This window comes from Macrobrachium nipponense, chromosome 6 (genome assembly GCF_015104395.2).
Source record: "Macrobrachium nipponense isolate FS-2020 chromosome 6, ASM1510439v2, whole genome shotgun sequence".
NCBI lineage: Eukaryota > Metazoa > Arthropoda > Malacostraca > Decapoda > Palaemonidae > Macrobrachium > Macrobrachium nipponense.
The window spans coordinates 116,052,464-116,067,463 of record NC_061108.1 but is presented as its reverse complement, the minus strand read 5'-3'; the positions used below and the strand labels follow the sequence as shown (position 1 = coordinate 116,067,463).

The following is a 15,000-nucleotide window of genomic DNA, read 5'->3' as shown; positions in this document are numbered from 1 at the left end:
AGTTCCAATAAATCAACCAATCCAGAAGTCAGATACTAATACAGATAGCAAATGGCCCTTCAGTTTATAGGGGAGGGCTTTTTTTTTATTTTATGTGAAAGATTATGCAGGAGCTTATGGTACTGTCGCGCCAACATTAATTCTGGCATCTTCTGGTTACTCGTCGAGGACTAGCCCTATTCTATTCTATATTGGTGGAAAATTGGAGTCGCGCGCGTGTGTAAAGTTCAATTTCACATAAACCCATTAAGTGCGACTTCAGTTTTGCCTTAAAATATTGGCTCATGGGCGAAAATTCTAGCGGCAACATGTTTGAAGTGTGCCCAAGTATGTTCACGTAACTTCGGCTATGCCTTTTGCATAAACGTACAATTGTAATTTTATCAATACCAGTATGTAAATGAAGGGCAAACTTCTCAAATTTGTTTTCTCACCTTAATCAATAATTACACCTCCAGATACACGTTGGTCCTTCTCCGAATGTAATGACGTTAAGATGATTTCGTTCAATATGTTCCAAATAACTAAAAATTTCCCAATACACCTTTTGATAATCGTCATCTTCAACATTCTAAGTTTATTCTACGAGGCCATACTATCATGTCTCAGTTGGCCTCCATTCTTCACCGTAAAAATTTTATTGAATAAGTTTATTCTACGAGGCCATACTATCATAATTATTTCTAATGAATAAGGCTTTAGTATCGACTTTATTGGCTTGAGGTTCTCGAATCTTGAGGTACCTCATGGGTAGTCTTGTTAACGTATTTCGAGAAACCAGTTTTCGAATGTCTTGTTGCATCTTTGCTCCAACGTTATGTCTTTGCCCATGTTTCTATGTACAGTACATTTGTTTTATCTTCATGTGGTTCTAATCAATTTCTGTTCATTCATTTTCAATGTTAGTTTAGTATATATATATTTATAGAATATATATCTATATATATATATATATATATATATATATATATATATATATATATATATATATAATATTATATATCTATATATATATATATGATATATATATATATATATATCTATATATATATCTATATATATATATATATATATATCTATATAATATACATATATACATATATATATATATATATATAATATATAGTATAGTATATATATATACATATATATATATTTAGAGTTGTCTATAGTCATGCTGAACGGTATCATTAAAAAATGGTATTCCTCTTTAGTTTTTCATGCCTATTTGCTATTTTTCCCATGTAATTAATTTCGAGCTATTGTTAGCATACTTCGCATATCTTGAGAAGCTGTGCACCAGTAGAATTCTTTCATTAAAAACTAATAACTCAAAAGTAATTCGATTCACAACGCAAAACCCAACTCATTATCTCTCCATTTTTTTTCCAGTGCCGTATGGGCGAGGGAGGTCAGGAATGTACAGTAAGTGTCCTTTTATTGATGTTATTAGTGGTTTATCTTGCTCATGTCACATTCACGTCCCTTTTGCCTTAGTTTTTATGTTACTGAAAACCCATGACTATTGCTAGGATGTGTACTGGCCATCATCGTAGCCTTAATGCTTACAAAACCCGACTGCTGCATGGTCACCATTAATGCCTCCAAGCCCGGGGTTGTGTGAGACTTCTGTTTAATAATATGTCTATACCTCTGTGGCTCAACATTTTCAGTGCGTTAACCCAATAGTATTTCTAAAAAGCATTTCAACAACTTTTTCCCCAAATATTTCCAGTGCGTTCACCCACAATTTTTTTTCAAGTTAAATCATGTAACTTTATGTTAAATCACGTAAGCTCTCCTGATTGCCAAAGCCATCGTTCACGCTGGCATCGCGTAAAAATCCACGTGGCAACATATAGCAGAGATACCTCATGGTTAATATATATAAAAAAATATCTTTCTTAAGAGTTCATTCACTCTTTCAGGTACCCGACAAAATTCTGAGAGCCTACGAAAACAGACTTGGAGACCCAGCAACAATCACGGACAAAAACATCACGCTCTTCGGCAATAATGCAATCCTTAATCTTTCTCCGACGTTCATCAATAAAATAACAAACCCTGCCGCTCTAAAGAAAATGTAAGCAAAATGCTCTCTGTTCTTAGACTCTTAGTGGCAAGACCAAGAAATACAGGTAAAGCAGAATTTCCTTGATAATAACTACTTTGGGAAGAGAAACACTAGAACTGACTAGTTTTGGTATTTCACGGTATTTACCAGTATGACGCATATTTCGTTTGTTATCTGTGATTGTTACTTTGACCAAATAAAAATTTCAAAATCCTATTCCCATATAAGTAGTATTTGATATAGATTGTAGAATAAATGTGAACTTGATGTTGTCAACATTCAATAACAGTAATGTTTAGTTATACCAGTTACCCAGATAATTGTGTAACACATCAGGCACTTAGATAGGGACAGGCTGCTAATGTTACAACGAAGAGTAATTAACAAGGGCGATTTCTTTTAATACCATTAGTGCCGGGATAAAAGGCACAGAAAGAAGGACACGAAGGGGACTCCCAAACTTCAAGTCAAAATGCATACCCATATCTTGATTCATTCTTTATAGTTTAACATGCATTTACTTTCGTTCAATGCCATTTTTATCTTTAATGGGAAATTGTTCAGACGTCGACTCCGTGAAGAAAAAAAAAAAAAAAAAAGTCAAAACTGCTGACATATCCCACAACTGTGATGTCAAATAACTAATTTCAGCCCAATGAAAATGTGTGCAAATACGAATAAAAAAAACAGCCTAAAAAGGTCTCAGTTCTATTAAATTATTTTGCATTAGTAATGTGTTCTACTTAATATAGACATTAATAATGCAAGTCAGAATACTCCTGATGGTTACTATGGACTTCCAGTATCTAATGGCGTAGGTGGCACAAAGGGATTATTAATGAGGAAGAGAGGGCTGTTTCTTCCTCTACGTACACTACCAAACCCAAAGATTTTAAACATAGCTAATTTTATTACTGAATATGGTGTAATTAGGTATACATAATACTAAAAGTGTAATGAATCACTAATTAATCACACCTTAGGTTTGTTGAGATCAGTCTCTTCTACGAAAATGTCTGTCACTGCAGACGTACTGATAAAATTATTAACTGCTGTGTACCAACAGAAATGAAATTCTCAAACCCTGCGTTGACTCCCAGTCTCTCCGATGCCCGAGCAAAATATTTAGCCAGCGTCTCATAAACAAAAACAACAAGGAGATCTATGGAAAAGTGGACAGATGGACTCCAGAAAACATCACCGATATGGGAGGTGTCAAATCTCTCCAACCCATGACGATATCTCGTCTCTCAGCCAAGACACTGCTGGGCATCAAGCCAGATGTCATTACGGTAAGTTTAGATGGAGGTCAATTAGCATTTTCCTCTTTTCGAAGACTGTGGTCTGAAATAGGATTTCATCAGCCACGTCCAAATTCACCTTGAAATTCACAGATCTTGTAATTGCCTACTAATCGCACCAGTTCCCAAGGTAATGCTGTCAACAAAATAATCCTTTACAAGTAAGACTAACGATACAGATTCTTATTTTCTATGATCTTGTGTATAACAATATATGTTATCTGTTTATGAATATAAAATATCTCCAAAAGCAAAACTGAATATAAACATGCGCATAATATTGTGAGTTCCTTTTTCATGAGATAATAAAAGAAATAATTCTTTATTAATCAACCAACTTCTAATTAGATAATATAAATAAACACTACATCATACCTAGAGAACTATATAATAACTAACCAGAAAGCGAAAGTTCAAAACTTTTTGCGAAAACTTAAGACTTATACTTAATCAAGAACTTCGGCTTCGAGTCTTTTCCACTGAAAGGATTACTAAAGCACGATATATTTTCATGAAATATCAACAGACGGAATTCTCCACGAATGATGGTCGCCAGGTCTTGCGCGCTTACGTGAGGGCCGAGAAAGTCATCGCCATGGACGTGGCACAGGTAAGAAACGAAGAGAGAGAGAGAGAGAGAGAGAGAGAGAGAGAGAGAGAGAGAGAGAGAGAGAGAGAGTATGAAAAGGTGACTCGATGGTCTGATCAAACTCCTTTAAATGATAATGAAATTTTCTTCAATCATTCTCCTTTTGTCTCCAGTAGAACTCGCCTAATAACTGCATGGGAAACTATAAATAGCCATTTCCTTCAATTTGTACGATTCGATGTTCATGTTTTGCACACTATAATGGTATTTTATTCAAAGTAAATGTATATGGTATATACATATCCCCCGTAGTTTTGCCAAAAATGTCCTGAAAAGTTGTAGAAAAACATGAGTTTGACAAAGTGAGAAAAGCAAATAAGGAAAAAAAAAAAAAAAAAAAAAAAAACTGGATAAAGGATGGGCTTGGATTAAAGGCAGGAAGGTTCAAGGAGTGAATGGCAATATAAGATTCCACGATGGGGTCAAAGGTCTATAGGGTCTTTCTAAGAGTATATGAAAAGGAGTTAAATCAGGCAGTGGCGGGATAGAGACATGGGAAGTTTTGTGAAAGGAATGAAATAAGAGAGATGATTCCCTTGTAAGCCTATTGGTGGAGGAAAGGGTTTACTACTGAAAAAATAAATATGTGCTATTTCAGCTTTATTATAAATTTCATGAGTTTATTAAAACAACCATAAAAATATCCTCCAGAAATAAGGGATTTAAAATAAGTAAGGGATTTCACAAGATTAACAAAGATGTGAAATATCAAAAAGTTAACGGTTAATATTGAAAGCATATGAAACGTGGTTTAGGAGATTAAGTAATGGAGCTATAATGGAAAGAGAAAATGGAGAACAAAATTAAGATGAGGAAAATCTATTGCAAAAAATATATGAAAATGTAAATTTCAGTAAGGCACGCTGTTGTAAGCAACGGGATCGGGCTCGAATAAATAAGTATACCATTTTTACAGAATGTTGAGCATACCATTTTCTACATTAACCAGACCGGGACGTTTTCTTTGATATTTTTATCGTTTTTCATGATAGCCTTTGACTTGCCTTCATTCCGTCGTTTTGATGTTACGACCCATAAACAATTTCATATTCAACAAATTGATCATACGGTAGATGGCATGGAATCCTGACATTTCTCGGCAGATCATACCAATGCTGAATTGGGCTATTCGGCGTTTCCTGATCTCTCTGCTTCCTACTTAGTAACATTTTCCAAAGCCATTTCCAATTCTCTTCAAAAACCCATCCATAACTCCACCTTTCTTATCCTAAGAATGTGTGGGGTTATTCTTAATATTTTGCAACTAGAATTGAGGGAAACTGAAAGTAATAAACAGCAAAAAGAAACCTATCTCAACTAATATTTAGTATATTTTATTAACGAATATTGGCGAGGTAATTAAAAACAATTTGCTTAACAACGATTAGAAGAAAATAAATAATTCCCCAAAACTCTAGTACAAATAATCTATAAAAGAATTAAATACAAGTCACTACAAGAATTGGTAACAATACCTAGACCACATAGATTTAAAGTAATAGCACATTTTACGAAAGAAATTATTGAAGAAACCTCTGTAAAGTTATTATCAAAAATAAAATAAAACACACTACATACGAGAAATTCTACAATCTAGGCGAAATTACCTAAAATTTAGTTAGTCATTCTCGGAAAGCTAAAAGTTCTCAAAAACACAGATAAAACTAGATCTTGAAAACTCGACATTCCTAAAAATAAGAAAGGAGGAAGTAAGAGAATTCCATATTCTGCGAGTTAAACTGTTTATATATATCAGACTGATCATTCACTGGGTGTGGTCAATACTTGGAGAGGCGACCACCAATGAAAACGAGTGCACGTGATGTAATGACCTAGAGATATAGAACTCCTCCCAAAAAGCCAGTAACCTAAAAACTTGCATCAGACCTACGTACAGTAGGAGTCTGTTGCGAGCTAAAATGAATGGCAATGAAAACAGTAAGAGACAACATTAAGCGAAAGTTTCTGAGGGTAAATCTTAATAATAACTCCGCGTCGTGTATTTCTTTGGAAATTAGTTTCCTATAATATTCGGGTTGCTTATTAAGAATTTACCGTTATTTTTGGGCGGTCGACTGGAATTAACCCCCCGTGGCCAGTACTAAACACGGCAAAATACATTGGACGCCCCAATCCCTAGTGAATGTCGTATTCGCGGTTACGTTCCTTGCAGTCCATGCGGAGTTATTCTTTAGAATTACCTTTCTGAGACTTCCATTCTCCCAACAGGCAATGAACTGGACTAATAACTTGGGCAGCCTGAGAAAATACCTGCTTTCAAGTGATCTCCCAGTTTCCGTGCGTGACAACGCCAACCTGGTGCCCGTACTACAAGAAAACGCAAAGCGGTTGGCCAACGAAGGCAGAATTCCACCAAGGGTAAAATCAGTATTTCATATGTATTATATATATTATATATATATATATATATATGATATATATATATGTGTGTGTGTGTATATATATATATATATATTAATATATATGTATATATATATATATATATAGATATATATATATATATATATATTATATATATATATATATATATATATATAACGCATAATTATAGAACGTAATTAATCCCGATTCAAATGAGCATCTTAAACTTATCTTGATTGGCAACAGGTAACGAACTAGGGACGGCCGCAGCATATATCTTCTTGACTAAAGCATTTATACCAGAGTGATTCAGAAACATTAAACTGCATCACGTTACTTTCACAATTTACCAAAAAAGCTCTTAAGAACATTATTAAGTTACATTTTTACTGAGATTTTTTATCATAAATCAAAATTATACATACTCATCCAGTCTAGAAAGCAGCAACTATGGAAGCACAGGTGATCTGCTTTCATGGACTATTATGATTCTTATTAGCATAACAATGGTATCTCTTCTTCTTTTTCAGGCTGCTAAAACACTAGTGAAGGATATGTTAAAAGGGAAAACCGCTGACCAAATGACAGAGGCAGATGTAACTGCAGCAGGTAATCCCACCCCTCATTCGTGTGTGTCCGAATCACGAAAATTTGGAACGTGATGAATTTATAAAGTCAAAATCCACGAAATAAAGTGAAAAAATGGAGTACAGTTGTAAGGCCTTTCGTCCTTTACTAAACAGACAGCTTAGTAAAGATGAGAGTCGAAAGGCCTTACCATGGTACTCCATTGTTTCACTTTCCTTCGTGGATTTTGCCTTTATTTATCCACACACAGTATATATAAACCTTATTTATCCTTAGCAAAAGTCACTTGGATGAATCTGATGATCTAAGAAGTCTTAATCTCCCAATCACTTGTCAACTGGAGAGCAGGTTTCTCCGTTAAAATAATCTTATAAAACAGGAAAGTATTTGACTCAGAAAGGTCCCCGTAGATGATGATATACAAAGTTCACGAGTATTATGAAACTATAAACAATGAAAATTTAGACTTGTAGAGTTATAAGCTTTCCTACGTAATGGCAAGTCACTCATCAGGCAACTACTGTTTCTCATTACTGTCATTAAGTTCCAACTAAGGGCCAAGGCAGTATGGTCGTGTAAGAGGCCTTTTACTATATCATGACAATAACTTCCATAAAAAATTTTTTGCATTACTGATTTTGTAAATTCCGTATAAAAGAGGATGAATGAGATGAGGGTTAACGTCTATATAATTAAAACTTACTACATAAATCTTAGCAATCTAGCAGAGGTGGTACTAGGTTATAATGAGCCAAGACTATGATGCCTCAAGCGTAGATTAATTTGCCTTGCATACTTACATTAAAAAACAGAATAAAATCTAATACTAAGAATGAGAATGAAGTTCACAAGGCGAAGCATCCAAGTCTGAAAACTGGTAGTCTTCCTAAGGTTTGGAAACATAGCGCACTTAGGAAGGAGCGCTCAGCTTTCAGACAAGGTTAATAAGAACAAGTGCCTGACAACTGCCTCAATTGACCCTGTTAATAGAAGTTTATTCACTAAAATAATAATGAGGATTTTCATTTCATTTCTTACTTCGGTTACCTAAATAACAAGTCATTCATAACAGCGAAGAGATTTAAAAGACACTAAGCGTTCTAACACTATCGAACTGTCTGACAGGAGTCTTACTAGGAGAAGCAGCACCTAACGTCTTGAAGAAGCTAATCACGAACAAAACCCTCAAAGGAAACAACCTTAGGGCGATCGGGGACATCTTCAAGTTATCTGGCCCAGGATCGCTAGCAAAGGTGAGATGTTTTTCAGTCATGCATCCGTCCCTAGACCTTTTCATCTATGCATACCTGACTGTCATATGACTCTTGAAGTCATAACTGCATCCATTTATGTTTACGCTATATATATAGCTGCATACATACAATCAAATTCACGCGCACGCGCGCACAACACACATATATATATATTATATCATATATATATATATATATATATATATATACTATATATATATATATACATATATTCATCTACCTGAAGAGGGAGACAGCAGTCTCTGAAATATAGTATTTTTCTCTCTATATTTTGATGCTTTTTTATGGACTCCTTTTATTAGGTATGTATATATATATATATATATATATATATATATATATATATATATATATATATATATATACACACACAGAGATGGCCATATAGATAAAGAGACAGATAAATAAATAGGTAGATAGACATATGAGCCATGAATGGATGGGAATGGTTTGCCGTTGATCCTGTACTTTTTGAGGGTAGTGAAGAGAAACTGCTGAACCTATAGCATATACAGTAGAAGTTTGAAAGGTCTGCAAGAGGAGAAAACCAGAAGAAAATGTATGCAAGAGTAATTTTATCAATATAGGAAGAAATAGGGAGCAATGAATTTTAATACAGATGGCGGAAAAGTGAATGCGGCCGATTTGTATGCATATCTGGGGGTAAATATAATGGCTGGTGGTAAGTTGAGAAGGTTGAGTCACAGAATAATTGAAGCAAGAAAGGTAGCAGGTACTTTTGCACAAAATGGGAAGCCTCTCCAGTTGCCAATAGATGCTGATTTGAGAGTATGAAGGGAGTATTGAAACAATTCTCCTTTATGAAAGTAAAGATGTTGGTAGAAAAAAGGTTGAAGTTGATTATTTGTTCACTAGTATATGAGTCCTAAGAACCGAAAGAGTGATGACTTTGGAGATGGAAAGAATGGTAAAATAAGTGGTGTAAGGGAAAGGATGTGTTCTGAGTTGGTTCAGTCATATGCAAAGAATGGGCGATGATAGACTGGCGAACAGAGTATAAAATTAGGAAGTGTTAGGAGGAAAGTGGAGAGGCAAACTTAAAAAGAGGCACTGAAAAGGAGGGGTTTCAACTTTCACAAAGTGAGAGTCCAAGCAACATAGGAGTTTCTGTAGAGAATGCTGGAGAGTATTCTAAGTACATGGTGCAGCAGGTGCTGTGGAAGTTTAAAAGTGAATGTGGAAGTAATCATTGTCCCTTCTATTTTGGGAGGAACCCACTGAGAGGCGGAACAGCTTAATGCTGAAAAAAATTAAATATATATATATATATATATATATATATATCTATATATATATATATATATATATAATATACTATATATATATATATATATATTATATATAGTATATATTATTATGGCCCGAAAACCAGGTACGGGAGCATATTTCACAATGCTATTACACATGTATAATTCAACAGATTATCGCCCACTATTGCATATGCAGCGAGTGGGACCTGCCATGAGACTTTAAGCTACTCGAACTCAACGTGGTTATTTGACATAATCTCAGTATCCAGGCATTACCCAAGCTAATGATATACATAGGACCTAACGTCATGAACACGTGCACATAACCTAAACTCAAGATTTTCTTATTAACTAACCTGAACATATCATATCGTCCATATTTTGACGAACTAGGGAATCCTTTTTTTTTTTTTCTTTTTAAGTATTTGAGTTTTCCAGCTAAAGTGTCTCAGTGCTGGATATTCTACACTCTACAGTATCTCAAAACTTCAGCTGTTTGTGTTGTCACATTTTCAAACCAATTTCATTCCAAAGTTGAGCTAAGTAGAAGCTCTGAATAATAGCAAAATCAAAAGTCCATTTTCTCAGGATGAGGAAAAAATGGCTTACCCTAGTTGGCCGAACTAGGGACGACATATTACCAGCAACCCCAAACTACGCCTCTACGTACTTATTACCCAGCACACCTGACAAAACGTTTACATTGATCTAACTTCGGGAAGCCCGTACTAAACCGCATTCGATTTCGCCAGGGTCAAACGCTGACTGCTGCCATCAGCAAGGACACGGCCGTCTCCAGCATCCCTCCAAACCTGGTCGGATTTATGTCCATGGAACAGATCAACACCATGACGGACGCGGATGTCCAGAAGTACTTCTCAGCGTCACTGGGGAAACCGTGGGTTCTGACTGAGGCCCAGAAATCGGCTATGGTTTCCAAGGTGTGTAATGATACATTTAGTAGGTATAAATAGTCTAATCCTATTTCATATTGTAACATCTATCCAAATAATTACAAAGAGAAAAAAAAACCACATGCAGCTTTTTTGTCAGCTCAGTAGTTCATCAATGGAATTTAATTCATCCATGTTCAGTAATTCGTCAATGGAATTTAATTCAACCATGTTATGCAATTCATGAATTTATTTAGCGTTTGTAGTCAGCAGCAAGCATTTTTATATAAAAACCATCCAGGAAAAAACATTCTGAACTCACACGACCGTACAAGATGTCAAAAAGCCCACACTCAGATGAAGCCTATAGCTTTATACTAAAAGCCACTTGTTACGCAAATAATGATCTCGTGACCAGACACTAATTGGAATCAGCGTTATTTAATTCATAAATGTAAATATTCGAACTCCATCAATAAAGTAAGCAAAATTTAAAACGCATGGTAGATTTCTATAATTTGTAAAGTTTACTTTTTGAATAACTAAAATGTAGTGACGAACCAAAAATCACTATATGAAAAATATCTCTAAAACTACTTTAAAAAAAAAAAATGGTCCCCAGAAATACAACTTAACAACAATACGATTACAAGGCACGGTGTGCGTGCATATTTGGCGAAGGAGATTTGGTGTGAAGTATTGCGGTAATACTTTTATTTGAGCAGGTTATATCAAGGTACAGATGGAAGCAACTCACTTTTACTCGGGTTAAATCACGAGGTTAATGTTGAGAGGCTTTCGGCAAAGAGGGTTCCTCTATCATTCCACAACTCAAGAAAGAATTTGGTACTACTGACTGGTAATTCACTTTTCCTAGAGCTACCCATTAATTAATTTGAAAAACGCTCATACATTGTTTCCTTCGTGATTAAGCCTCCAAAATGTTCCCTTCATTTCTTTCTTTTGGCTTTTCGGGTTTGGGCTAAAATACTTTACCAGGCTACTACTCATTGCCTTTATTATATATATTTTATATATATATTTATATATATATATATATATATATATATATCTTATGTATGTATGTATGTATGTACGTATGTATATGTATATATATATTCATATTGAGACATATATATACATTACAGGAGAAACATGGGAAATGCGAAGACTCCTGCTATTACTTATAATCATTATAAGAGGTCACCTGGATCCTCATATTTTAGTTAAAAAAAAAAAAAAATAAATAAATCCAAAAATCCTACGCTGTAAAACTCGACGTGAAGTACTTCAATTAAAAGGTTTTAAATTACATAAAAGTTTTGATTCAAACATCTTTCCCAACAGGTTTCCGATAAAACGTTGGTTCCTCCGGCCTTCAGGAGCACTATACCCACCTCGATGCTCAAGGACATGAGCTCGAATCAGCTGAAAATGCTGGCACAGGCGATGCCCCGAACTTCTCCTGTGGTAAGGCATACAATTTTGCTATGGGTTTGGGGTGCAGGAAGGGCAAGGACTTACGATTAACACCCAGAGTATGCGTTCATTCAAGAGTAATTACGGATTACAGAAATGTGATTCAGAGGTGTGACAAAGAATAAAATGCTATATATGTCAAAACTCGAAGAACAAGAAAATAAAAAAAGTTCTAGCCGTTAACATTTGCAATACTCTCTTCCGAACAGACCCTCAAGGCCAGTGCTAAAGCTTTCGGTGACAAGATGAACATTACGGCCGCTGACATTGACAGCAACCTGGAGCAAACTTCCTACATGACCGCAGCGGACGCTGACAAAATCAATGTTGGCGATATATGGACTGTTTTGATGAAACTCACCAATGCTGTGCCACCATCAATGGATGTGGTGAGTTACTAGAAGATATAGTTACCCGTTTATTGTTAAATCCTTAGTCTTTGTTAAGTTTACGATTAACTTAATTGAACAGGTAAGGCTGCCCAAGTATATCTCGTTCACTACAAGGAAGGTGTTCACGAATATCCGAAATTTTGGCAATCACTATTTAAAAAGAAGGCGGTCATATTATTAAAAAAATACAGTGAAGGCAAAGCAGTCCATAGCCGGAACTAGACTGACTTGATTTACACTCAGTGCCTGTGACACTGTTGAGCGCAACGAAGCCAAGTGATGAGGAAAGTTACAAACCATTAAAATAGACATTAAAAACTCTCTAGGGCCACGAACTAGATATTAATTTCTAAAAAAAATAGTTTACCTTTATATTCGTATATATTTACGAAAGGAGTATTTTCGTTTGGCTTACATCCTCATTCAAAACTGTCAAGTTTACACTATAAAAGAGGATGAGGCCTACGAAAGAATGACGTAAATATACCTCAACGCGTTAACAGGTCCGGAATGTCAAGTGACGCGTCTGTCATCATCTTTCCTGCAGGACTCGTTTTGGGTAGCCAAGCTCGTGTCGGTGTCTACTACATCGGAAAAGAGAAAAAAAGTAAATGAAAACACTCACGAAGAAAACGTTTTGACGTGTAATCATGAAAAGCAGGTTTATTTTCTTTTGTAATTATTAACCTTTCTTTCATTTCGAGGGTCTATTCCTTTAAACAAAACAAGCCAGAGCTGTCTTTACTTTTATGTTCCTTTTCAATATTTAGTACAGGGTTAATGAGTTATGGATACGGTGGACATCGATCGCGAGACTTGAAACTAGAAAAATAGGTTAGTTTAAAAGAAATTCAAGCACATTCAAACCTATCATTATGGCACACATTACTCGCAAATATACTTGAGCTCTTTCTAGGAAAAGGCGCCGAATCTTTCAAAAAAAACTAAGATGGAAAATTGAAACCAAATCGATTTATAAGAAATTAACACCCGAGTGCTATTTACTACTCGCAGTAGTTATTTAATCATGGTACCACTTCTTGTTGTATAAACTCATCCACCCAACAATCCCTCCCACGGTTCGTGTACTTTTTTGAGACAAGATTCACTGACATCAATATTTCTAGCAGAAGCCTAGGAAACTACTACAGATATGCCTTGAGCTTCAGATATGCTTATATCTTGAGCTAAGAGGGAGCCATTCTACCTGTAGTACTGTAATATATTAATTAATAATCACAATGTTCGCATTCATTTAGGAAAATCTCAGCTCATAAACGCTATGTCTATGGTTTGATTCCAACAGTGCCGCGTTCTCAAGAACAAACTCCTCATGGTGGCTGAGAAAGAACGGGGCATCAAAGGTCCAGTTGAATTCGCACAGACAATGACCTCCGGAGACGTCAACAACATACCACTTTGCGTTGTAGCTGCCCTGGGGTAAGTACTGCAATGTCATGCCAGCGTTGTCCATGACAAAACTCGTTTCGGTCTTCGTATTGCGTCAAAGATTGTCTAATTTCACCAGTTACAGACCTAATTTCAAGATCAAAGCTTGATTTATGATGAGTAAGTAACTGAACCCTTCCATAATGGAGAGGGTTTTCATTTATTTGGAATTACATACAAAATAAAAAAAATATGACGCAATCTGAACTAAAGCAAACTATGATGCAATATGCAAAACATGCTTAAACTACAGCTGCCGAAAGTTAACAGCTGTTCATGCACGTGTTCATATGCAATTTCTTGAAATTATTACACTGTTCTCAGTGTAATAATTGCAGTTATAATTGCACAGGCAATTATAACATTTGCCACAAGTGTTAAAGTAAACCACAGTAACTATAAACTTAACAACAATATTATCACGTAATCTCATAACACTTAAGAAGATTCTTACGGTGCCCTTCTTGTTCACGAAGTAAAAATTAATTGTAACGCACAAATAAGGACTCGTTTCCTATTGGATCTCTAGCCGTATCTTTTGCAATCATTCCCCTTTAAAAAAGTAATGTTTCTTAATGTAGAAATATTACATTTTGGATGGAAGGTGCGGTAGTTGGCATTGCACATTTACCACCTAATCGTAAATACTCCTTATAAAACTAGTCAGAGCGTATTTTAATCGTGAAACAGCCATAGAGAGTTAAACTACTGACATCAAACACGTCCCCGATTAGTGTAGAGACAAGTATGGCAATATGCAAGGGCATATGAACCAGAACCTGAGTGCTAATCTAAAATCTTAAAAGTTAACAGTAGAAACATGACATCAGTGACAACAATTAAGAATTTATGGAATCGAAAGGTAAACAAACTGTATTAAGGAATCTTCGTAATTTTAGGATTCTTGTGTGGTAAGAAATATATACCGATCATTTTATTTTATTTGCGTTTTTGCACGCAACAGTTTGTCGAAAGCCAGGAAAAAAAGTTCCAGTTTCATCTATGTGAGGTCAATGCAAACTTCATGCATGTACTAATTATTAATATTAATAAAGCAAAGGAAAGTCTGATATATCAGCAACCAAGTAGAAAACTAATGGTATTTATAAATCGGGAGATTTTTTCCTTTATTACTACTACTATTACTTTTATTTTTATATATTTGTACATGGCTAGAATATACACTTGACATAGACTAGGTTTGGTGTTGTTGTGGCTGAGAAAGCAATCGTAACATTAGTTAAATCA

The 15,000-nt window shown here is 35.2% G+C and overlaps 1 protein-coding gene across 1 annotated transcript in view; it reads left to right on the top strand.

The window, feature by feature from the left end:
* Positions 1-15,000, top strand: part of LOC135216024 (uncharacterized) — a 93,796-nt gene that overhangs the window by 59,331 nt on the left and 19,465 nt on the right. Inside the window, exons 6-16 of the mRNA XM_064250961.1 lie at positions 1,393-1,425; positions 1,929-2,083; positions 3,141-3,366; positions 3,902-3,985; positions 6,254-6,403; positions 6,937-7,015; positions 8,120-8,247; positions 10,292-10,480; positions 11,780-11,902; positions 12,121-12,300; positions 13,610-13,743. Of these exons, the coding sequence (XP_064107031.1) occupies positions 1,393-1,425; positions 1,929-2,083; positions 3,141-3,366; positions 3,902-3,985; positions 6,254-6,403; positions 6,937-7,015; positions 8,120-8,247; positions 10,292-10,480; positions 11,780-11,902; positions 12,121-12,300; positions 13,610-13,743 (1,481 nt within the window). The remainder of the gene's footprint in view (positions 1-1,392; positions 1,426-1,928; positions 2,084-3,140; positions 3,367-3,901; positions 3,986-6,253; positions 6,404-6,936; positions 7,016-8,119; positions 8,248-10,291; positions 10,481-11,779; positions 11,903-12,120; positions 12,301-13,609; positions 13,744-15,000) is intronic.